At 43.8% G+C, this 25027-nt stretch overlaps 1 protein-coding gene across 3 annotated transcripts in view; it reads right to left on the bottom strand.

The window, feature by feature from the left end:
• GALNT18 (polypeptide N-acetylgalactosaminyltransferase 18) overlaps positions 1 to 25027 on the bottom strand; it is a 337820-nt gene that overhangs the window by 57957 nt on the left and 254836 nt on the right. For all 3 annotated transcript variants that reach the window (XM_072794063.1, XM_072794065.1, XM_072794064.1), the window contains one exon: positions 2125 to 2310. In XM_072794063.1, coding sequence (XP_072650164.1) covers positions 2125 to 2310 — 186 coding nt within the window. The remainder of the gene's footprint in view (positions 1 to 2124; positions 2311 to 25027) is intronic.

Here is a 25027-nt window from a genome sequence, read left to right as displayed (position 1 = left end):
ACATCTGGCAGCCACAATGCGAGAGAGTAGTCTAAAAGGTGTGCAGTTTTGAGGTCTGGAAAGAAGGGGGCCAGGAATATGGACAAGACTTGGCGAACGGACTGGGGATCTCTGATGCTTTACTGCTAAGTTCCTGGGGGACTTTCCATGTGTTCTTAACATTTTGCTATCAAAGGACACCCACAGTGGTACTTAGCATGCTCCCCAGAATACTGTGATCCAACGCCCACAGCCACAGATGGGACCAGAAGGCACTGCTGTTTCCCTAGAAACACTCCCACAGTCAGGGATGCAATCCTGGGGCTGGTTCATTAGAGTTGCCTGCACCCTGGCTGGTACTTCTCGGCTCCTCATTCTTTCTACTGCTAAAATGTCACTGGTTCCGGAGTCTACATCTTAACCCAAGCCTCCTCCTCCATGATGGTGGTGGTAATGGGGGTGCTGCCCAAAAGCTCCTGCGCATGGCCCAGGCTATTTTCTCAATCACTTAGCCAGAGCAGTATTAGCTAGGTGTAGAGATCAGGGAATAGGGCCTTCATATGGAAACTTCAGGCAAAAATCAATCATGTCCCTATTAGGAAGAAAGAACTGAAGCTTTTTAAAGGACTCCCAAGGGGAAAGAAGGAGGTCATGCAGTCAACAGCTGTCTCAGACACTGCAACATAAGCAACGATCTCCAGGCAGACAGGCTGGTAAGCAGGTTGGGATCCCGCGGCTGGCATCTGTTGGGTTTTCCCAATTCAGTGGTCTAAGGTCATTTCCATATGACACATGGCAAGGCTGAACGAATCTACTAGAGAAACAATGCTTTTTTTCTGGCACTTCTTAAGTGTCGGTGACAAGAAGGATAGAGGACAGTAGCAAGCCACGGTGAGATTCTGTGAAGGTCAGAAACAGCCTATGAATGTCCAGAACACTTCCCTTCTCCTCTTGAGATTCCCTGTAAGAGTGTATCCCCTCCGCATGCACGTGGTTCAAGAAATCCTAGAGGCATATGGGTGTTTCTTATCACTCTGCTCAAAGGTTCCATGGAGAAGCCTGATCCCAGTCTACAGGGAGATTAAGGGGCGTTTTGTGAATTCTGATATATTTGTATAGCAGAGAAGCTGAGGACCTGGGAACATGAAGTAAACTTGGAGCCACCTCTTACATTCTCACTTAATTATTTATTAAAAAGATTTTATTTATTTGAGAGAGAGAGAGTGAGTGAGCATGAATGGGGGGAGGAGCAGAGGGAAAGGGAGAAGCAGACTCCCGGCTGAATGTGGAGCTCCATGAGAGGCTCAATCCCAGGACCCTGAGATCATGACCTGAGTCAAAGACAGACACCCAACTGACTGAGCCACCCAGGAGCTTCCCAATGTTCTCATTTAAAATGAGGATACTGGGCAGCCCCGGTGGCGCAGCGGTTTAGCACCGCCTGCAGCCCAGGGCGTGATCCTGGAGACCCTGGATCGAGTCCCGCGTCAGGCTCTCTGTATGATGCCTGCTTCTCCCTCTGCCTGTGTCTCTGCCTCTCTCTCTCTCTCTCTCTCTCTCTGTCTCTATGAATAAATAAAATCTTAAAAAAAAAAAAAGATAAAATGAGGATACTGATGGGGCACCTGGGTGGCTCAGTCGGTTAAGGGTCCAACTTTTGGTTTCAGTTCAGGTTGTGATCTCAGGGTCATGGGATCGGGCCCACATTGGGCTGTGCACTCAGCCTTGAGTCTGCTTGGGGTTCTCTCTCCCTTTCCCTCTGCCCCTCCCCCTGTTCATGCTCACTCACTCTCTCTCTCTCTCAAATAAATAAAATCTTTTAAAATAAATAAACCATAAATAAAATAAAATAAAATAAAATAAAATAAAATAAAATAAAATAAAATAAAATAAAATAAGGATACTGAGGTCAGGAGAGAAGAAGTCTCCCATTAAGCATGCTGTCCAGGGATGTGGGTGGGGTAAGACATGGCTTAATGCCTCTTTTCTTCCACATGTGGTATGTCAGGGAGTTGAGAGTCTACTCTAGCATGGGTAACAAAACTCTGGTTCATCCATGGGAAGAAGGATTTAGTCCCATATTTTTTGTTTTTGTGTTTGTTTCCCCAGAAAAGCCCCCAAAACCCATCCACAGGGGCTTCCTACCTCTTGGGGTATGTTCCATGCCATGTAGACATGGCTTTTAAATTCATCCATCCAGACTTCAGCCACCCTGAGAGCATTCCTGCGGACATGGGCCGTGAGGTCCTCGGTGTAGGGCTTGTGGGCTCGCTCAATGTGGGCAATCCGCGAGCATGGCAGGACCTCCACGCTGCCGCCACACTGCCATACCTGTAGAAGACACAGAGCCACTCATCAGTGCCTGGACCCGACTCTGAGCCACTAAACCAGACCACAGGTGCCCATGCAACCTGAGCATGGGCAACTCCAGCTCTCTTCATCTTGTCTCCTCAGACCACTGTCTGCAAAGGCAGTGAGCTCTATCCTATTTGTACTCCTATAGAGGGAAGATTATTGAGTCATTTTGTCTTGTTTCTTGTTGCTATGGATTTACAAGCAAAGAATTAATGCACCTTCTCTTTCTATTCTTTCCACTCCGCAAAGAGGAGATTAAATGTTTTGTGACCAAAGATCTGAGTTCTCTTTGCTCCTGGTGGAGAAGTTAACAAAAATTTTCAGAAAGGTCTCTGCAGCCACGCTTGACATGGAGGAAGCAGCAGAGACTCCCAGCAGAGATAGCATCCTTAAATGGACCACAGGGGTCTGGACACAGGTTAGTGATCATCAGAGGGAGAGAGCCAGGTGTCCGTCTCTAGGTCCATCTGTCCTCAGGTTTGAGTTCTGATAGAACCCAAGAGAGGGGGAGAGACAAAGAAGGGAACCCTGTGAAACTTCTCTCTGACCTCAGTGACTAAGAGCTTGAACTAGGTGCAATTTTATTTAAAGGAAAAATGATCTTCTATTCCGAGTGTCAAGGGACAATGTCTTAGAAGTCTTGCCACAATCATTCCAGTCACTCTGAACTTTCAGTGTTCTGGAATGTGCATATCCTTTTGTACCCTTAGGTTTTTGCCTATCCTATTTGTCATTTTAGAATGCCACTCCTTCTCCAGATGAAAAAATATAATCTCTCAAGATTTTGGTCACATGACCTCTCTGTTGCAGGGTCTTTGTGAAATTCTTGGGGCAGAGCCAATTGCTCCCTTCTCTGGCCCTCAAAGCTCTTGGTATCACAACTTCCTGCTTAACTATGAGCCTCCCTCCTTTCCTCTCTCTGTGTTCCTAGATGGAAGAACCAGGATCTCACCCACTTCTCATCTCTAGCACCTGACACAAGGCCTGGGACATATAGGTACTTTGTAAGTACTTGTTGAATAAATATATGGATGATGATATTTAATCGCTCAATCAATAAGTGGTTGATGCTTAATAAACATGAGATGAATCTGAAATACTTGAGCAGAGCTGATAAATGAGGCTTCTGAGGGAAAACAGTCATCCCCTCTTGGCGGACAGCAGTGGCTGCCTGTCAGGCACTGTCAGCTGGACAGTTTGGTACATAATGTTCACACTTATAACAGGTATCCATCAATGACCATAAGTCTTCATCCAAGATGAGGTCAACTTTGTTTTTTCTTTCTTTCTTTTTTTCTTCAAGTATAGTTAACATACTTAGTTTTAGGTGTATAATGTAATGATTCAACAATTCTATACATTTCTCAGTGTTCATCAAGATAAGTGGACTCTAGGGTCACCTTTTTTTTTTAAGATTTTATTTATTTTTTCATGAAACACACAGAGAGAGAGAGGGAGGCAGAGACACAGGCAGAGGGAGAAGCAGGCTCCATGCAGGGAGCCCGACGCAGGACTTGATCCTGGGACTCCAGGATCACGCCCTGCGCTGAAGGTGGCACTAAACTGCTGAGCCACCGGGGCTGCCCCAGGGTCACCTTTGAATTTCCCTTAATTACCCCTGAGTTAGGAACAGAATGCTTTCTATTCTGCCTGTTTTGTACCAGTAGGTTGGTCTCTAGGGACTGTCAGAGTTAGAAAGCAACTGATCACCTTTCTACTTTCTGAGCTTATCTTGCATTTAGTATATTATTTAGGACCACTGGAAGGGAAACCAGCGCTCCCACTGGGTATCTCCCATGTGCCAGGTACTGGACTATGCATGTGGGCAGGCGGCACAGTGTGGTGGTTATGAGCAGAAGATTTGGAACCAGACTACTTGGATTTAAATCCTGGCTCTGTTTCACACTAGCTGCATGACCTTGGGTGAGTCACTCGATCTCACTGTGTTTCAGTTTCCTCCTGTCAAATGGGGATTATAATAGCACCTCTCTCATGAGGTTACCAAGGAGATTAAAGTGATTATACACAGAGTGCTTAGAAAAATGCCTGGCACATAATAAACATGCCATCAGCTCAGCCATTACTATACAAATTATGTTCAGCAGGCTCTTCGGAATAACCCTGTGAGGCAGTTGTTAACGTCTCCAGTTCCAAATGGGGAAACTGAGACTCAAGACTGTCCCTTGGCCAAGGCCACACAGCTGGTACTGAAGACAAAAGGATCTGTTTGATCCCCAGTGAAGCTCACGGAAGAGGGGAAGCCATGGAAGGCCTCAGGCTGTGTAGCTTCATTTCCATGACCTATACATGCTGGGGATCATGCTGACTTCCCATTCACTTTGCTCAGATTTGCAATGAAAGCCTGTGAATATTCCGAATATGTTATTGACAACACAAAGAGTCGGGGTAATTATTCTTTTGCAACTGGAAGGGAGGCTATTACTTGGCATATTTCAGCAACACAACACAGAACATGATTCATAACAAAGCTCTTTTATTACAAGACCTGTTTCTCAAAGAGTCTGTTCACCATTTCACCTTAGAGTGGGCGCATCTGCCGAGGTTCTGATCAGAAGGGTGGCGGCTGCCCCTCCCATCCGCCTGGAGTGCACAGGACAAGGAACCGTGTGATCTCACTGGTGGGTCTCAAACCCACTCCTGTTTTCCTTCATTATGGCCACCGCCCCTGTCCAGACCATTGTCATGTCTCATCTAGACTCTGCAACAGACTCCAAACAACTGATCTCCCTCCTCCCTCCTGGCTCCTCCAGGCTCTTCTCCTCCCAGCAGCCAGAGTGATCTTTCCAAGGTGTCAAGTGGACCACCTCCCCCCTGTACCCTACCAGCACAGTCCCGAGGCTCCTGGGGCCCAGGCCTGCCCACCGCCCCCAGCCCAGGGCTTGCTTCCCAAGCACTCTATGCCATAGCCACGCTGACATTTTTTCACTTTGCCCAGCATGGTTTGTTCTCCCAACCCTGGACTTCTGCACATACACTTACATACTCCACCCCTGCCCCGGGGTCTCCTTAGGACATGGGCTAAATGGTGTCCAGGACAGATCATGGGTTTCCAGCAGAGGTGGGGCTGGCCCACATAGAATTTGATAGCACAGCTTTGGAACCAGTGAGAGCTAAATTCAAATATTTTGCTTCTGCCACCTGCTGCTGTGCCACCTTTGGCAGGTTACTTCTCTGCCCAACTCTCAAATTCCACTCTCCAGTGGAAGAGGGGGATGATGTGTGGATTCGTGTTCAACCCTGGGCCTGCTTCGGTCCCGCCCCTACCAAGGAGGTAGAGGTGAGATACCTGAGTCCATTCTGTTGCCTCTGTGTGCCTGCTGAGGGGCCACTTCGGGCCACTTAACCTCTTGTCTACGAAACATGCGTAACAGAGGTCATTCTCATATAGGGCTATGGGCTCAGGAAGCCCCTGCACACGTTATTATTTTATAATAACCTTATAATCACTGCTATTTGGCTGTCCTGTACATTCACCTTCGGGAGAAATATAAGTGCAGAGGATCTGTACATCTGGTTGAAGCCCACCAGCCAAGAGACAGGCTGCCTTCCAGAGTGCCCTGCCCAGTGTGGAAGGGTGCACCAGCCTCCTCCCTAGAGACTCAGAGCACTTGCTAACCCAGACGTCATCCTCGCTCTCCTCCCTTCTGTGCAAAGGAACTCATCAACGGAGAGGGTGGTGGCAGCTGTCTTGAAGGCCACCTTTGGGTTCCTAGCAGTCTCTGGGCATTGGAGCAGAAGGGAGTGGATTCAGCAGGCTTATTCCACTGCTTCAGGACCCTGCCCAATGATGCTGATGTAAATAAGAGGAAGCCCGTGCTCTCTGATCCCTGGGTGATGAGCAGCTCTGCTGACCAATAACTTGACACACACAGATTCTCAAAGTCTTATCTACAGGTGATCTCAGAGACCCTCTCGTGGATGGTAGACAAAGGATAGGAAAGAAGATCACTGGCATTTGGACCTTGTGGAAGATGACATCATGAAACTTCCATGGAGTTTTGGGTGGGGTAGGGAATGAGGACATGGGGGAGGGGAGCTGTGTCTGGGACACTTCACAGCTGGCATGAGGTAGAAAGACCCAAACCAGAAGGAGGCTACAGACAAGAAGGATTGTACCAGAGAAGCAGGGCCACTGGATGGACGGCAAAGATGTGGGAGACAGCGATGGCGTAGCCTTGCAAGTTCCAGGGGGTGAGGGTGCCAACAGAGGGAGGGTCGGGAAGGTGGGCACCAAAGACACAGCTGAGAAATGAAGGCCAAGGGTAAACAAGAAGGCAGATGAGGTCACGGGATCACAGGAAGCACCTACAAGATGTAGAGCCTGATTTATACATAGGCTGCATGTGAGCCTGGCTCCTTACAACAAGGGAGGCACTGGGGACTCCTGGATGTAGGCTGGATCTTGTGGCTTCTGGATGGGCGAGGGGAAATATATTTCTTGACCACACCAAGTTCTTCCCTATCCCTGTTTCTTTGCACCTGCTATTCCATCTTCTGGAACAATTCCCCCCCAACTTGTTACCCAGCTCAAATATTACCTTCTCTGATCACCCCCATTAGGTTCCCTCGGAATACTCACAGCGCCCCACGCTTTCTCCCCGCAACACTTATTCACAACACTTCCACTTAATGTCCTTACTCTCTCAAAGTCTCTCCCCTGCTCCTGCTTAGACTAGAAGCTCCAGGAAGACAAGGATCATGTTGCATACACCGGCACAAAGCATTCGGTATACATTCACAATAACCGTCACTTCAACGAGTGATTCCAGCAATCTGAGTCCTGGGCTTTCACTGACTACGGAGAGGCAGTTTTAACTCGCTCAGCTGGATCCCCTAATCAAGGCCATAAACATAAAATGTGGCCAGATTTTACTGAACACAATGACTTCCTTCAAACCCAAGCGGTTTTTCAGCAAAGCTCTGACATTTAAGTGCACGCTGCTGTAACTGAAGAGAGTCACTTTGGCTGCAGAGCTTAAATTAACGTTGTAAAACCTGGCAAGTCGTCAAATGAGTGTCGTGGAAAGCAGGCGGCTTCATCTTGTGAAGCCATGAATGCACCGTAGAGAAAGCCCTCAACCTGGCCGGGGCTTGCATACACCCACAGAGGAGCTGCTGGGCTTCCCCCAGAGGTGACTAAGAACGGGAAGGAGATGGTAAACAACAGTTACTCAGCGTGGAGCACAGTCTCACTCACTGCCAGCCCTTCCCAGACAGTCCTAATCCTATTATTGTTTGCAGAAAGGCTTGGAGCATCCAAGCCTGGGAACCATCTGCAAAGGCAGGTCTTGGGGGCTGATGGAGAGGGTTTGAATCCTGCCTCCATTGCACATTAGCCTTTGACTTGAACCTGTCTTTGGATGTCAATTGCCTTTTTATTGGGGATTATGATGCCCTGGCAGGTTTAAAAGAGATGCTTTATAGAAAACTCCCACTAGCAAAGACAGGCATGTCACGGGTTCTCGGGAAAGGTCAGGTTCCTTTCCCTTTCCTGGACTGGGAGCCGCTGGTACAAGGTCAGGGCTAAAAGATCTGAGTTTATGTTCTGTTTGTTTGCCACTTACATAAACAAGCCTGTTTCCCTCCCCAGCCTCAGGTTTCTCCTAACTGCCAAATGGAGGAACTGAACTCAGTGACGTGATAGATCCCTTCTACTTCTTGCATTCTGTGATTCTACGCTTTCTTGCCAGTACCTCAAATGACACCAAGTATTTGAGACACGACTGGCAGAGTCATAAATTGGAAGCTGTAAAATAGGGAGACACTGGAGGCAAGGCAAACAGGATACAGTTGGACCATTTCTCCCACTCCGAGACTTGTGATCACTCCACAGTCTATGTCAAGGATAGCAGATAATACTTCCATGTTAAATCCATTCACTTATTAATGTCCTTCTGAAGCACTGTGTTGAGAAGGATTCTCCGGGCTCAATGGAAAAACATGCCACAATTTATTAATAATGTTTACTGTACGCAAGGGCTCAGGGGTGGTGGCATTTCAGCCTTGTACTTCACAGCCATGGACCACAGGATCCCAAATCCTGTCCAGCTTTTTATCTCCTCATGACTTTTAATGATCTCTTTGCTCTTGCCAAAATGTTCCCACTATTCCTTTAGTCTAGAAAGCCTCCTTCCTGCTCTCCATCCATCCAAAGCCAGCCTGGCCCAGTTCCCCCAAACTCCTGAAACACATGATTTGTACCACTCATGTGGTCCGTATTTCTTGGCTCATGTTGTTAATTAGCTTTTTATGTGTAACTGTCTCGCCTAACTTGGCTGTGAAATGCTGAGACAGAGTAGAAAGCCAAAGCAGGCAGGCTGGGGGAAGGAAGACAAGGAGGCTGGAGGTTGAGATCGAGGCCTGAGAATAGCTGGCACAAGGCCAGGAACTCATTTGCAGGATGATTGTAGGGTCAGAAATGCAGGCAAACAAAGACGCCGACCAGGGCTGCGCAGGGCCCTCCTTCTCTGGGTGTCCTTCCATTCTGTGCCCTGGGCACCTTGCTCTCACCTCACCCTAGGCCTGGTCCTCACGGGAGGAAGAAGGGAAGAGGGACCGAGTCTGGGCAAAGCTGTGACAAATGCCAGAAGCCACCAGCAAGCTGAAGTTAAGGGTGTGATGGCGCAGAGGGGGAGCCAGGATGAGACAATGTAAAGCATGGAGCCAACCTTGCTCCAAAACGCATCTCATTCCTATACTTGCAACCTTCAGTCTCCAGAGAAAGGTCACGTTCCTCAACGTGATTTGGAAGACTTCTGAGACCTGGTCCCTCCTGTTTGCTGCAGCTTCATCTGCCATCCTCTGCTATCCTGTTACACCGACTTCTCTTTAATTCCTGGGGCAGACCTGGGAGTCCTGTTCTTGGTATTTCTGCCCTGCACCCATACTATTCCCTTTTCTGGAATTCTTTCCTCGCAATACATTTATTTGTCTAGTAATTCCTATCTACTTTTCCTGGCTGCCCTAAATTTGGTTAAATGCCTCTGCCACATGTTGCTGTATCACCTATACTTTCTCGTGCACAGCACTTAGGGTAGCTGTGTGCATAGGCACAGTTAAAGACGCATAATACAAGGAACAACTGTTTACCTACCATCCTGCTTAAGAAACAGTACATTAGCAGTAACTCAGAAAACTGTGTGCTCTTCCTTACTCCCAAAGGCAACCCATTATCCTGAATTTTGTTAATTTCCTTGCCATCAACCTACACTACCTATTTGGTTTTTACCTGTTTTTGAACGTTATATAAATGAAAGCATATTGTCTGCATTCTGCAGCTTGCTTCTTGGTCCATTTATTTTCATCACCATAGTGTTCCATTGTATAAATACACAGTAGTTTACTTATACATCCTCTTGTTGGTCGACAGCCTGGCTGTTTCCAGTATAATGAAGAGCACTCCTTGGAACATTCTTATGCATGTCTCTTGGCGCCCAAGAGCAAGCACCTCTCCGTGTGTGTTTACACCACAGGGGAATTTCTGAGGCATAGGTTGTATACACATTCAACTTTCCGCAGGAAAGAGAAACTCTTCCAGAGTGAGTATAGCAAGCCCTGCTCCCACCAGCGCAGATGAGCTCTCAGGTTGCTTCGCAATCTCGCCAACATTTGGCATTGTCCAGCTTTTTAATTCTTGCCAATCCAATGGATGTGAAGTTGACTCTTGCCGTAGCTTTAATCTGTAACTCCTTGGTGTTCAGGGGGCTGGGGCTTTAGCCTGTTTCTAGGTCTGCAACACCAGCCTTCAAGAGAAGACCCACGGGCACCTTGCCCTCATGAAGGAATCTCTAGTGTCTCCACAGGGCCTGGCACATGACCAGTGCTTGATAAATACTTACTGCATGAATGTGGAATCAAGAGTTGGGCCTTAGTGCTGAATTATCTCCAGTATACTTTCCTTGGTGTCTTTCCAGGTTTCTAAGGGTAGATACTTCATTATTTTAAAGTGTAAAAAAAACATTTTTAAAGTCTGACAATGCTTATTTCTTCCATCAGACCCCACAGAAAAGCACTCCCTGGGGATATAGTTTCTCCAAGCCCTCTTCTGGCAATAAACATTGCCAAAGAGTCCTCTGGACAGAATTGCTGCTTGGGAAAAAAAAAGTGATGCTTTTTCTTGGAAGGTGTCCCTAAAGGGGTCTGATTTGGGGGTCAGCTCTAAGAAGCACTTGAAGCAGTTTCCCTGTTTGAAAAGGATTCTTCATAACTATCAGAAAGCAGCAGGAGGATTCGTCTGGCGAAATTCCAAGAAGAGACCAGCTGGGCTGGAATGTCTGGAAGCTTTTCATGAAGAGAAAGTTAAAAGGCTGTTTTGCGGGGACTTGAGATTTGCTGAAACAGCTTCTTACCTACAGGAAACCGAGGGGCAGGGATGGCTCCAGGCTCAGCAAACTAACCCATCACATACAGGGAACTCTGCTTTTCCTCAGACCCCAGGGCTCTGACTATAAAGACTGGGGTCAGGGAGTTCACTTCGTCATGGGAAATTTCATGAGGACTGCTTTGCAAACATGTGGTCATTGAGAACAGCGGGCATCTTTTAATGGTTTCAACCAAGTAGAGTTTATTCATGGTAACCTCAGATCTCATACCAGCCAGTGGGCCTGGTTAATATTGCCCCACACTCAAGCTAGGTTGAATTCATGACCAAAAGGAAGAAGTCCGGCCTGAACATATTGAGGTTAGTGAAGTGGAGCCAGGGGGAGAATAGTCCTCAAGGGTGCAGTAGACTTCTACTGCTCACGAATGTCTGCTCCTCTATATATCCCATCCTCCCTCACAGTCAGGAGGGATCCTGTGAGCAGCCCAATGAAATGGTCATTTCCGGACCAAGGTCGGTAAGGATCCAGTGTGGGAAGTCCATGAGCACTTCTACATCTCTCCCTCCCAACTGCTGGATGCTTAAGGCAGGATGATCTCCAAGTTCAAAGATGGTGAACCCCCTGAGGGAAGTCACCACTAAGAGACTAGCTGCCCAGGACAGCCTCCCACCCTGCAGGAGACTAATGTGAGCAGGAAAGAAACTTGTTCTGGGTTAAGCCTCTGGGGCTTGAGGGCTACTGGTGTAGCTTTGATTAATACAAGCTGTCAAAGGGGCGAAGTGACCAGAGAGGCTTGGGCTCTGCAGCACCGATAATCAGGGATTTAGTCCATCAACTGGGACTTTGTAACAGAAAGTTCCAGGCATGGGGAAAGATTGTTCAGAAGGTGACAACTTCCCAAGTCCAGGTGATGAGTCTGGTCAGATGAGTCTGGACCCCACAGAGGCTGGGAAATCTACAGAAAATAGATTTGATCCCAGGGAGTGGGGCCACCAGGAGAAGGCGGTGTTAGGACTGTTGCAAAACAGGCTGTAGGTGAGAGTCTGCTTCATGTTCAGAACCAGAGCAGAGGTCAGAAAACAAAGAAAGAAGCCAGCAGAGTGGAAGAGGATAAGGCTGTGGCTTGGAGGTCATGCACAGCTCAGGGTGCCCCAGACGACGAGGCAGTAGCCCTGTGGCTGCTCCTCTAATTCTGGAGTGAGCCAGGTGAGTCCAGGGCTGCAGCCACACCCCGGCCTTGGTCAGGTAACGTGACAGGGCTGACCCTCACAGCTTCTCACGCATGAGGCTGGGAAGGCTGGCTAAATCCAGTCTAGGCATTTCTATAGAACCCAAACTATAGAAGTCCCATGCTCTGAGAGAGAAGTATTAGCTAAGTTCCAAATCAGGGTCCCATTGACACGTGTGGTGTCTACTCTAATCGAGTCTTTGTTTTGAGCTAAGATCTCTGGCCCCATTACCATCACTGATGCTGCTAGAGAATAATAATAAGCTTGAATGTCACAGGGACTCGGGGAGCAATTTTCTAAAATCCAAATAAAACCTTTCTCATTGCTAGCCCGAGAGTCATTTTTATCAGATAAGTTGGCCCATCCATTTACTCCGGAGTGTTCAATGCCCTCTCTGGTGGGTTAAGTCCCTTTGAATTGCCGTGAGCATCTTCTCCTTGTGGACGTATTCAGAAAAGCCCACTCTATCCAGCTGTTATTCAAAGCTGATCCCCTGGACTATGTTTAATTTATACTTTGCTATATGAAGATGAACCACTTACTCATTTAAAGTGTTTCCTTTTTTATGTCTTTAATCAGTGGCTGTTTCTCTCCTCTCTCAGAAGCTTAATCTAATCAGAAACAAATCCCACACATATGAATGGCTCATTAGCATGTCCCAATCAAATTCAAATTGATGATCCCTATCAGGTGCCCCCTCCAAAGGGTGACATTGGCCCAAGGAATGACTCTTTGGACCAATGTCTGAAGACTATAGCTCATGGTAAGTAAGGAGAATCCTTTCTGAAATGCAAAGCAACCAGGAAACCACTGGACGAAAGGATACGCTCTGTCATCACTACCCCCCAACACCCCCAGAACATCAGGGGCCACATGGCTCAGTCACGTATGTGTCACTGAGATGGCATAGGTGGGAAAGTTTGGCTGTTTGGTGGACTTGGGGCACAGACATTCGAGGAGTCTATGTGTCTGGCCCAAGCATCATCCCCTTATTTGGATCAGTGGGGCCCTGAAGATTACCAATCAGATGATAAAAAGGAATCTGAGATGCTGAATATTCTCTCCCTCAGAAATGGTATTTGTTCTAGCAGCTTTCCTCTTACTCCATTGGAATTCAGATTTAAAAAGCTGGTGCGCTGGGTCTTCACTTAGAGATTTGCCCTTTTCATACGCATCAAAATGAATTGTCAGTCTGAGTCTGATCTCTGAAAGGTACCTACAGCAAACTCACATTAAAAATGGGATTTATAAAGGAGATCAGCTTGCAGTACAGAACTGAAGGAGACCAAACAGATTTACCTCCCATCATCTCCCAGGTGAGCAAAGTGAGGCTCAAGGTCAGGTGATAATTTAGAAGTAGAGTAGGAAATGTATCTAAGACCTGTGCCTCTTGAGAGACAGGAGGTCCCTGTGGTTCAGAGCACAGGCTCTGGGGTTAAGCAGTGTTGGTGTCAAAGCCTACATTTCTCATTTGCTGGACTGGTGACTTTAGGCAATTCATTTCACCTTCTAACATTCAATTTCCTGGTCTGTGAAATGGAGACAAAAATGACACACTGCAAAAATAGTTGTGAGAATTAAATGAGCTACATTCCTCTGAGCTCAAGATTTATATATCCAACTGCCTACATGTCACCTCCACTTGTGTGTCTCTCAGGCATCGCAAGCTTGCCTTGTGCAAAACCACATTCTCAATTTCCTTCCCTGCCTCCCCATCTGTCCCCTAGTCTTCCCATCGTCCACCTAATAGCTAAAGCCTAAAGCCTACATCAATAATTATGTAATTCATCCATAACTACATCCTCTTCCTCCCCCTCCACATCCAATAATACATCAGCAAATGCACTCAGTTCTACTGCCTAAGTATAGCTTCAGTTTAATCACATCTCTCAATCTGCAGAGTCAACAGCCTGGTCTGAGCCACCATTTTCTATGTGTGGACAACTCTATCAACAGTCTCCTAAAAAGTCCCTTTGCTTCAACTCTTCTTGCTCTGCGATCCACCTTCTAAAACTCTAAGTCAGATCATGTCCCTTCTCTGCTTTAATTCAAGTCAACAATCATTTATTGAGCACTTACTATGTGCTAGGCACTGTTGTATGAGAGAATTTTGTCATTGAGCAAAACATACAGAGTCCCTGACTTTCTGGAACTTACATTCCGTGTTTTCTGCTGTGGCATTTGCCGTGAACTGAATTGTGTCCCCCCCTCCACCAAATTCATTTGTTGGAGCCCTAACTCCCCCATGTGATTATACTGGAATAGAGCCTTTAAGGAGGTGATTAAGTTAAATGACGCCATAAGGGTGGAGCCCTGGCCAGACAGAGCTAGTGTCCTCATAAGAAGACAAAAGAGACACTAGAGCTCTACCCTGTAAGGACACAGTGAAAAGGTGGTTGTACACAAGCCAGGAAGAGAGGTCTGACTAGCATCGGACCATGCCGGGACCCCGATTTCAGACTTCTAGCCTCCAGAACTGTCAAAAAACAAATTTCCATTGTTTCAGCCACTTCATCTATGTGTTTTGTTATGGCAGCCCGAGTTGATTGATATAGCACTTACTGAAATTTGTGACTGTATATTTATTCTTTGTTCCCTTTTATCAGCTGTCTGTGCCATTATGCCATTAGCTCCAAGAGGGAAGGGGCTGTGTTTACTTTTTAAACATTGTATGCTCACTGTTAAACATGTAATTTTAAGCATCGTATGTTCAAAGTCACATATGACGGGCACCTAACAAATGATGTCAAAGGAAAGAACTGCATTAAATGTACATATAAGATTATAAATTGAGTGGCCATGTGTCCTGGTTTGCCCATGGTACTATTGGTTTATGCCTATTGCTCTAGTGCAATTGTTGGTAGTACCTCCTTTCACTCTCAGAAGTGTTCTGGTTGGGATAATAAATTGTAATTTATTTATCTATTTATTATTTACTTATACAGGCCAAATTTAATAGGGCACGACTTGATTTCAGAAATGCTGAGAGCTAAGAAAACTGTCTTGCAATCATTACTAACATTTTATCTCCCCTACTTCATGATTTCTTTACATAGCTACAATCCAGGGCAGTGAAAATTACCCAGGTCATAAAGACCCTCACTGATGAACAGCATCTGAAGCAGGCATAATGAATAAAGTGGAGCACATCACATTCATCACTCCATCACCTGCTGGGGGCTGCACCAAGCAAGGATAGGGACTGGGGTCTGTCCCTTGTACTTTCCAAAACTAGATAGACAGCACACACATAGGGAGAGACAGGACCTAATGGGAGTACTTGTTATTTCCTGGAGTAGTTGACACCAGGGGTTAACTATTTTCAGGACTGGCTTTATGTTCAGGTAACCTTTGCTTGATAGAAAAACTTGGGTGTAGAGGCAATTTCTGTAAACAGTCACGCACAAGCACTGGGAAATTATATTTATCAGTATCCTACTTCTTGCATCCCTTTACAAAGAGCTTTTTTTTTTTTTTTTTTTAGAAAGAGAGCGCATGTGAGTTGGGAGAGGAGCAGAGGGAGAGGGAAAGAGAGAATCTCAAGCAGACTCTTCACTGAGTGTGAAGCCTGATGCCACCAACCCAGGGCTCCACAGGGACTCGATCCCACGACTCTACAATCATAACATGAGCAGTTATCAAGAGTCCGAGCAAGCCAGCCAGGTACCCCCAGAGTAAAAAGCACTTGTAATGGGAGTAGATGTCTCTGAATTCCCCTTCTGCAACTTCAGGTTTATGAATATCAGGTCTTGTCGAGAAAAAAATTACAACAGTATGTGGAAGAGGAGGATGAAGGAAAAGGAGAAGAAAGGAAGGGAGAGGAAGGGGGAGGAGCCCCTGCTCACTCTCTGTCACCATAAGGGACTGATTTTGGCCTTTCCTGGTGGCCCCTTCCTGGAAAAGTAGGACTAGAATGTAATGGTGGCAAGAGCCTACCTTCCGGTATCTGATATAAAACAACAGGGAGACTCAGCTAACGAAAAACAAAACACCACAAAAGGAAAAAACAGAGAGAGAAAGAGAGAGAGAGAGAGAGAGAGAGAATGAAAATGAGTGACTCTCCAGAGCTTTAGCATACATTGCTGGCGTCCAGGTTTTTTTTCTTGCTTTTATTTTTCCCTTTTCCCCCAAATCAGGAAATTAAACTCTGATACATTACTATTATCTAATCCATAGCCTATAATAAAATTTCATTAATTATCCCAATAATGGTCTTTATAGCTCTTTTCCTCCTTAGTCCCAACTTTTTAAGGATGTAAAAATTTCCTTCAGTTTGACTCTCCAAACTCTTTATCAATTATTACCTCTTCTGTGCATCTTATGAATCTTACTCTCCTATGGCTCCCTCATTGAACACAATTAAAAAAACATAAGTGTGAAGACCCTTCCAGAGTAAAATCGTCCATGGGCGCTCTCCCTTTCCTGCTCCCCACCATTTCTAGCTAATTGCTTCATTATGCACTTTTTTAATTGCTTTGTTCTTTAGGGATTAATTTTGCATTTATCTTTACAACCGTAAAACTTTTACAATGTACTGTTAAACTGCGTCTGTTCGGCGGCTGGTTGGTAACTGCAGTTACTCATGGCTCTTGCGCTCAGTAATGCACTAGGGCAAAGGAGCCTTTCAATGTTTTCCGATGCCTTCTGGCCCCTGAACATGGCAGGGTCATGGTTCCGGGCAGGTGGGGGTGCTGAGCTTCCCACACATATGAAGATCAGAAGCAAGGAAGACCCCAAATCCTGGGGTTTAGGCCCTGTAGGTCCTGGGTTTCTCTGACCTCAAGGCTCTGGGCATTTCAGGCCCTATGGGTTCCAGGAGGCCACACCTAGTGGACACATCCCAGCACTGCAGGGCTAGCCATAGCTGACCACCTAGAAGGAAATGAAAATTTCAACCACACTGTTAAGGTCAAGTGTGTGCTTTCCCAGGGTGCTGGTACTTGGCCTCTGCCTATAAGGAGACACTGGGTCACCCTCTCCCTCCATTCATGGTCAAATACAATCTCTAACCTCCCTGCCTCTTATCAGCTTTCCTCCACTCCCTCCTTAGTCCTTTGAAATCTGTCTCCTATAGCTATACCCCTCCAGGGACAAGCCGCCTTCCAGGCACATCCATAGATCCTTTCTCTGCTTGCATTCTCATATACAGGCTGAGGATTCAGAGGCATTGGCATCAGATAGAGCCATGCTCATATCCAAGCTCCACCACCCTTTCTCTGTGGGACCTATGCAAGTGACTCAACCTCTCTGAGTCCCTGTGTTCTCATCTGTAAAACGGGATAATAATTCTAGCCTCTTGCAGTTCTTGGGAGTCATAAATGACATACAGCATGAAACTCACTAGAATGTAAGCTCTATGAGGGCACAGCCTACACTATCCTGCTCATCCCAGTACACCCAGTGCTTAGCACAGTGTCTAGGATTAAATACATGCAGTAAGCACAAAAGGAGTGTTCCAAAGATGGTAGCTATTATCGTCAGTATTCATCTTAGCTTGGCTATTGCACTCCGGAGATGCTGCCTTCTCCTGACATCTGTGATTTTCCCACCAATCCAGCTTTTCTCTTCCTAGCTGATTCCTCTGTGTAATGATGGGCACCTCCCTGCCACCTGCCCTCCATGTTCAATTCCAAAGTCTCTTTTTAGTCCTCACCGGGCTCCTCCATCCTCTTGCCTTGAGTGGGCACAAAGAGGGCACCTGAGCCCCCGGCTCACCTCCAAATAATCTCTTTACCTTTAGTGATGCAAGTGCTGGCTTCGTGTTGAAGTCAGGATCCAGGCATTTCATTTCTCTGGGCCAAGTGCATAACATAAGCAGCATAAGAAATGCTAAGTGTATGAATGGATAGATGCATGAATAATGCAAGCTTTCTGGTTGTTTCTTTTGTTATTTCTAATATCAAACATGCCCCATTTTCCCCTTCAAACCAACTCTATCCCAAACACCCCTTTCTTAGTGAATGGTACCCCCAAATCTCCCATCATGTGGTCTTCCCAGCTCAATGCCATCTTTGTCAGACCTTTAATAACTCATTTATAAAGACCAGAAAAGGCTAGGTCTTGACCTCCAATGATCACTCAAACTATTATTAGCATCCAACACAGTGCTAAGGGAGCATGCGGACAGTGCTTTAGCTAAAGCTTTGAGTCACTGGGAAAATTCTGTTAGGAAGTATAAAAGCCTGCAAAGTTGAAACCTGTGTTGGGTGTCTTTGAAGTCCTTGGCCTCAGAAGACTGCACAGATGAATACTTATCCCATCGTGCGGCTGTCAGCCTTCTATAGGCTTTGCCCCATGACAGTGGCTGAAGGACAATGCCAAAGCAGATTTCAATTCATGACAAAATGATATAAAATAGTGGCAGGGCACGTGTGTGCACACACAAGGATGTGTGATTCCAAGTTCTCAGATTATTCTGAACTCTAGCTCCAGCTGGCTTGGCCCAACCATAATGTTTAGAAGCAACCCGAGCAAAATCCAATTTAAGGTGTTTAATTTTCTCTGTCTCCAGGGATGGGAGGTAAGAAAATCTACGCACAGCTTTTCTATGAGATGTTGCATCTGGTGGCTTCCTGAGACCTTTTTAGCTGAGCGGGAATGCTGGTGCTCACACCCTTTGTCTTCCTTCTTAAGTCTCTCTGACTGTGCTAGCAGACGAATTGATTTACCTGGAACTGTGGGAGCCAGTGTTTTTTATTATCCTCCTCGTGGCTGGGTGAGAACAGCCATGATGCTAGCAGTGAGCCGAGATTACTCAGACCTCTGAGGCCGAGGCCTCTGGGGAGAACCATATAGTCTGTCATCTGCTTCAGTACACAGCAGGCTTGACAAGCACACATTAACCTGCCTGGACCTCTTTCACTGGTAATTTTAGCCAAGTCTATAGCCCTTTAACCAAAGATACATTTTGTAAAAGTCTCAAATAACAGTGACAACTGTTCTAGGCAGTTGCTGCAGACCCTTCTTTGATTTCTCTTCCTCCTCTGTGTCTCTGGTTTCCTGAACTCAGAATTTTGACTTCCTGTCTCTTTCTGGGTCCTCTCATTTAGCAGCATCTCCATCTACCTCCTTTCTGACTCTCTGCACTTTGGCTTTTGGCTCAGTTGTCTGTCACCCCTTCCAGTTGAGAGGTCTCCTGTGACCTCAGGTAAAAATTGTCTGACCCCGGCCCTGTATCTCATGAGGGATTTGGAGGAATCACCAAGCACTGGAATGGTACTGTGGTCATTTTCCAAAGCAATGCTGGCCACACAGAAATTAAACTTCATGCCATGGATGATTTTAAACCCCGAGGGCAGAGGTGGATAAGTGACATAACACAATGATAAGGTCTCAAAGCCACCAGGCTGGTTCTAATCTTGAGTGATTTAGGAAGGTATTTTATTAGTTTTTATTTATTATTTGAGAGAGAGAGAGAGATCACGGATAGGAGGAAAGGCAGAAGGAGAAGCAGACTCCTCGCTGAGCAGGAAGTCTGATGTGGGACTTGATCCCAGGACCCCTGGATTACGACCTGAGCCAAAGGCAGACACTCAACCAATGGAGCCATCCAGATGCCCCTAGGGAGGTATTTTTCCTGTTTCCTCTAGCTTCCTAATTTATAAAATGGGGATAACAACACAGCCCCCATGGTGCTTATATAAAAATTAATGCAATACTATATACGAAGTGATGAGTCAATAATCTATACTAAATGGGAGTTCTTTCCATCATCATCATCATCATCATCATCATTATTATTAATATTGCATAATCATCTAGATTGTGGCTAGTATGGCTACCAACTGTGGAGCATGTACCTGCTTTATGAAATAATAACTTTCTTCTTTTACCCAAGAGTTTATGTCACTAACCAAATCTGAGACATTTCAGACTTAGAAGGTTGGTGTTGGTAACCATGGAAATGTTTGTTTGAAACATCCTAGCTCTAGGTCATCCACCATAAGCACACTTTTTTCCTTTCACTTAAGTCACTGAGGAAAATGTTGGACAAGCCAGGAGAAGCAAAGAACCCACAAGGGCTGCTTTCTGGATTGCCCAGAGACTGATTTTTCCTCCATTTGATAGCTTTATCTTACCTGTCTCCAACCCTCTGGTTTAGCCACATGTCCCATTACAGACCCTTAGTTCCCAGCCTAAGAGTCCAGGCAAGTCATGTGGGTTCTCAGCTGCCACTGTTCATGTCTCGACAATTCTCTGCAACACTCATTCCCTGTTTGCTTGCCTGAAAAACACATGCTCTCCTGGAGCCCCCACATAAATGCTTCCTCCTCTGTGAAGCCTCACTCAGCTCCCATGGGAAGAGTGGTCACTCCCTCCTGGGTGCTACTATAATGGACATAGGATCCTTTATCCTTGTCATTTTGATGCTGAATGAAGTGTGCTTTACTTAGTACTTTAACCCAGATTATATTCATAGTAATGAATTAATGAATTTTTGTCACTTAAACAATTTAATCCTCCTGGTCAATCTTCTATATGGCATAATTAACATATACTTCCTTTCATACTGATTTTCTAGTTTTATTTTATCAGAATTATTTTCATTGGGATTAATAGTTTCTTACACTGATTTTTATAACTAATATAATGATTCAACGAGCAGTACTTTTTAAAACTCTACATCACATTTTATAATTATGGTCTCTATCAGAGAGTTTTCTTTTGTGATCATTATTCCAAGTTTGGTTTATTTGAATTATACTTTGCAGATGTAAAGTATGTTTGTTAATATTTATTTCTTCAATTAATTTTTTAGTTTTTAAAATTTTTACTGTGTTCATTTTTATTTATTTATTTATTTTAGATTTTATTTATTCATTCACGAAAGATACAGAGAGAGGCAGAGACATAGGCAGAGGGAGAAGCAGGCTCCTCACAGGGAGCCTGATGTGGGACTTGATTCCCAAACTGGGATCACGCCCTGAGCTAAAGGCAGACGCTCAACAGTTGAGCCACTCAGGCGTTCCAACTGTGTTCATTTTTATTTGATGCTTTAGTTTGTGTTGATTATCTTTACGTAGGGTTTGGAAAAAGAATAACAGTTTACATTTTATGTTTTTAAAAAATCTTTAGGAATATCATAATTCGGGATCCCTGGGTGGTGCAGTGGTTTGGCGCCTGCCTTTGGCCCAGGGCGCGATCCTGGAGACCCGGGATCGAATCCCACGTCGGGCTCCCGGTGCATGGAGCCTGCTTCTCCCTCTGCCTGTGTCTCTGCCTCTCTCTCTCTCTGTGACTATCATAAATAAATAAAAATTAAAAAAAAAAGGAATATCATAATTCAAAGTAAGTAGGCTTTCTGGGTTGTGTTCTTACTACAGTTGCCATTGGTGGATCAAAGAACACAGAAGTCCTTGAAGTCAAAATGAAGGAAGGAGTCAAAGCATCTTGTTTAAATCCATGACATCTTCTATCATTTTCTATTAGACTAGTACTTAGAAAATGGTGAGGTGGTTGTTTTTCCAGCTAGATTGAATGCAACTTAAAGGCAAGGTCTGTGTCATTCACCTCTAGCTTCCCAGCACCTAACAAGTGGGTATATGCAGAATGAATAAATGAATGCATAAAGAAATGACCCCTCATTGCCCTGTGCTTCAGTGTATCTACCTGTAAGTGGGGATAATAGTGTTTACATCACAAGGTTGCTGCAAGGATTAAGGGAGTTAAAATGTAAATCGGTTAGGACAATAATTCACATATAGCTACTGCTACATCACTATTAACACTAGTATTATGGTCAAAAATCCCATCACATTCATGTCCTATTATAGGGAGCTTATTATTCCATTAGGCATTGCTTCCTTTAAAAAAAAATGACTCTAATATTTGTTTCTTATATTGAATTGATAGCTACATCCATTACAACTTCCATCTCACCCCAGAAGATCATAATTCTGACTTTTCAAGTTATATAAAACATATTCTCTTATACTTGTCGGGCCTTCAAATTCAAAACCTGTTCATTGAGCACATACTAGATTCCAAGCATCAATATAAATTAAGCAGCCATAAATCTTGATTTCAAGTGTGTGTGTGCATGTGTGTGCGTGTGTTTTTTTTTTTTTTTCAAGTGTTTTAAAGTCTAGTCAGGCAAGAAGGGGGAATGATGACATTGTGTCTCTTACGGGTCTTCTCCTTTGAATCCAAGATCCCCATAATACACAGTTGACAAGCCAACTTACAAACATAACTTAAAACATTTTTAAGTTTAGACTTATAAACATAACACAAAGGCTATATAATTGAAATTGTGTGATATTAGTACATAAACACACCAACAAATCAATGGAAACAATATAAAATCAGAAACAGATTCAAACATGTATGGCCATTTAGCATATGATAAAGGTAGTATTGCAACTCAGTGAGGAAATGGTGTCATTTTAAATAGAAGGTGTTAGGATAACTGGTTGACCATGTAGAAAAATGAGACATTAGGTCCATTCTTCACACCATACATCAACATCAATTCTGAATGAATCAGAGTTTAAAATGGGAAAAATATTCGGTCAAACAAATACTGGAAGAAAACAGATGAGTTTCTTTGTAACCTGATGTGAGTAAGTTTTCAATGACTAAACTCTGGAAGCAAGAAGGAAAAAGAGATACATTTGCTTACATTAAAAAAAGAAAAGAAAAGGAAGGGAAAAGGTTTTGCATGGCAAAAACAAAAACAACCCCCCCCCCCAAAAAAACCACACACACACACACACACACACACACACACACACACTAACAACAAACAAACCAAACCAAACCAAAACAAAACCACCAGAAGCAAAATCAAAAGACAAGTAACAAACAGGGAGAAAATATTTGCAATGTATATGACAGGCAAAGTATTACCATCCCTAATGTGTAAAGAGATTCTAAAAATAGAGAAAAGACTAACAATCCTATAGGAAAATGGGCCAAAGATATGAAAAGCTCACGGAAAAAAGAAATGCAAATGGTCTTAATCACATGAAAAGCTGTTCAACTTAGCTCTTAATAAGAGAAATGCAAATTAAAACTACTCTGAAAACCATTTCTCATCTGTCAGATTGGCAAAAACCCAAATAGTTCACAACATACTTTGTTAGTTGACTGTGGGGAAACGAACTTTCATTGTTCCTGGTGGAAAAAGCACTACCCCTCTGGAGGGATATTTGATGACGTCTTACCAAAATTACCCATACGTTTGCCTTCTGACCTCACAATTATGGTTTCAGGAATCTGTTCAAATGATAACCCAGTAAAAATATGAAAAATGCATGCCCAGGCCTATTTATTATAGCACTATGCCCTCAAATGGAAATTGGTAGAAAAAACTATGGAACATGCATACATTGGAGTACCATGTAGCTATAAAAAGCAATAAGGCATAATCTCTCTATACTATTATAAAGTGATCTTCAGAATAACAAATATATGTTGAAAAAACCATGGTACTGAAAAGTATACACATGTACTACCATTTAAGAAAGATCTGAATACGTGTACATATTCCCTCGTGTTTTTCAAGTGTAAAGTAAAACAAACAAACAAAATGTTTACATGAGATGGTAGTAAGAAAACAGAATGGAGAGGACAGTGATAGAAAATAGATTTTTCTGAATATGCTCAATTTTGTAGATTTGAATTCGAAATTATGTAAATATTTACATAATTATAAAAAATTAAATATGAGAAAATAATTCCTAAAAATCAAAAGCAAAATGAAAGAAATGAACCTGTTATTAGGTTGGTAGGATAATAGCAGAGAGGAACTACTCCAAATGACTTTAAATCATAATAATTTGACTATACATCTCTAGTGGAACATAAACGACAAAAAGAAAAGCAAAAAAAAAAAAAAACCCTGTTTCTAGCAGTCCTATTGTTGGTGATAGTGTTGTTATTAGTATTCTGAGACAGTTGTGTGCGTACTGGGGAATAAAATAAACAAGTAATTGTATTGGTATCATTAAGAATCAGAATTTTTGACATGGGAGAAGGGAAATAAAGATACAAGACTGATAAGGTGAAGTAGTAAAAACTCTCTAGTCCTACCTTTGAGTCAGAAAGATCATCATGAATGCCGAGTATTTTATCTCTACAAACATAATACTACTAATTTCTAGCTCTGACTACTAGAAACATGGACCAACCCAATAGCAATGAGTATCCCTAAGTGCCCAGGCTGTGATTTTAATTTATTTCTTAATATTTATTTATTTACTTACTTACTTTTCAGACTGTGATTTTAAATACCATTTGTCACTAAAAGAGAACTGGACTCCTTAGGGAAATCACTGATTATAGATTTGGAATAGGAAATGTATAGATGAGCCTGGAACATCCTGATGGCATGGAAGCCACTAAAGAATCAAAAGGACTCAGGAACTAATGTCATAGGTTACCAATGGCCAAAGGGGAAAATATGCAAATCAAGAAGGATATTAAATGTAATGAATTGAAATACATCCAATATATTTAAATCCATAAGTTCATAATAATACTAAAAAGACTAATTGGTCTCCTTTGGAAGATGGTAGAGAATCAATTCATTATTTTGAAAGCTGTTATAAAGTTGTTTATTCTGACTTTTCCAGATGAACTTTATTGTACTTTTAGGCAACCCAAAAACGGATGATTGTAAATGTCTCTTTGTATAAGTCACAGGAATAAAAGGCACAGCATAAGGAATATAGTCAATGATATTGTAATAGTGGTGTATTGGGACAGATGGTAGTTATGCTGTGGTGAACACAGCATAATATATAAGCTTGTTGAATCACTATGTTGCATACCTGAGATTAATGTAGCATTATGTGTCAACTATACTCAAATAAAAATACACATATAAAAAAGAAAAAAGTTTTTCCAGTTAATAAATGAGGAAGAAAAGTAAAAATAAAATACCATCATTTTGCAAGCCCTAGTGAATTATTGGATCTAGGCAATATTCAGCAATGAGTGCTAGCATCGCAAACGAGGAGACAACTAGACATTATGTACCTCATGATGGAAGCATACAAATATGGCCTATGAAATATTCTTGCTATAAAATTGAACCTACATCTCCAGATCTTACTACCAATCTAGAAGAAATATAGAGGACAGAAGGACATGTTAAATGACATTAGGGAAATTCAATTG

This window comes from Canis lupus, chromosome 23, assembly GCF_048164855.1.
Source record: "Canis lupus baileyi chromosome 23, mCanLup2.hap1, whole genome shotgun sequence".
Taxonomy (NCBI): domain Eukaryota; kingdom Metazoa; phylum Chordata; class Mammalia; order Carnivora; family Canidae; genus Canis; species Canis lupus.
Note: the sequence above shows the minus strand (reverse complement) of the source record. Positions and strands in the feature narration are given on the sequence as shown.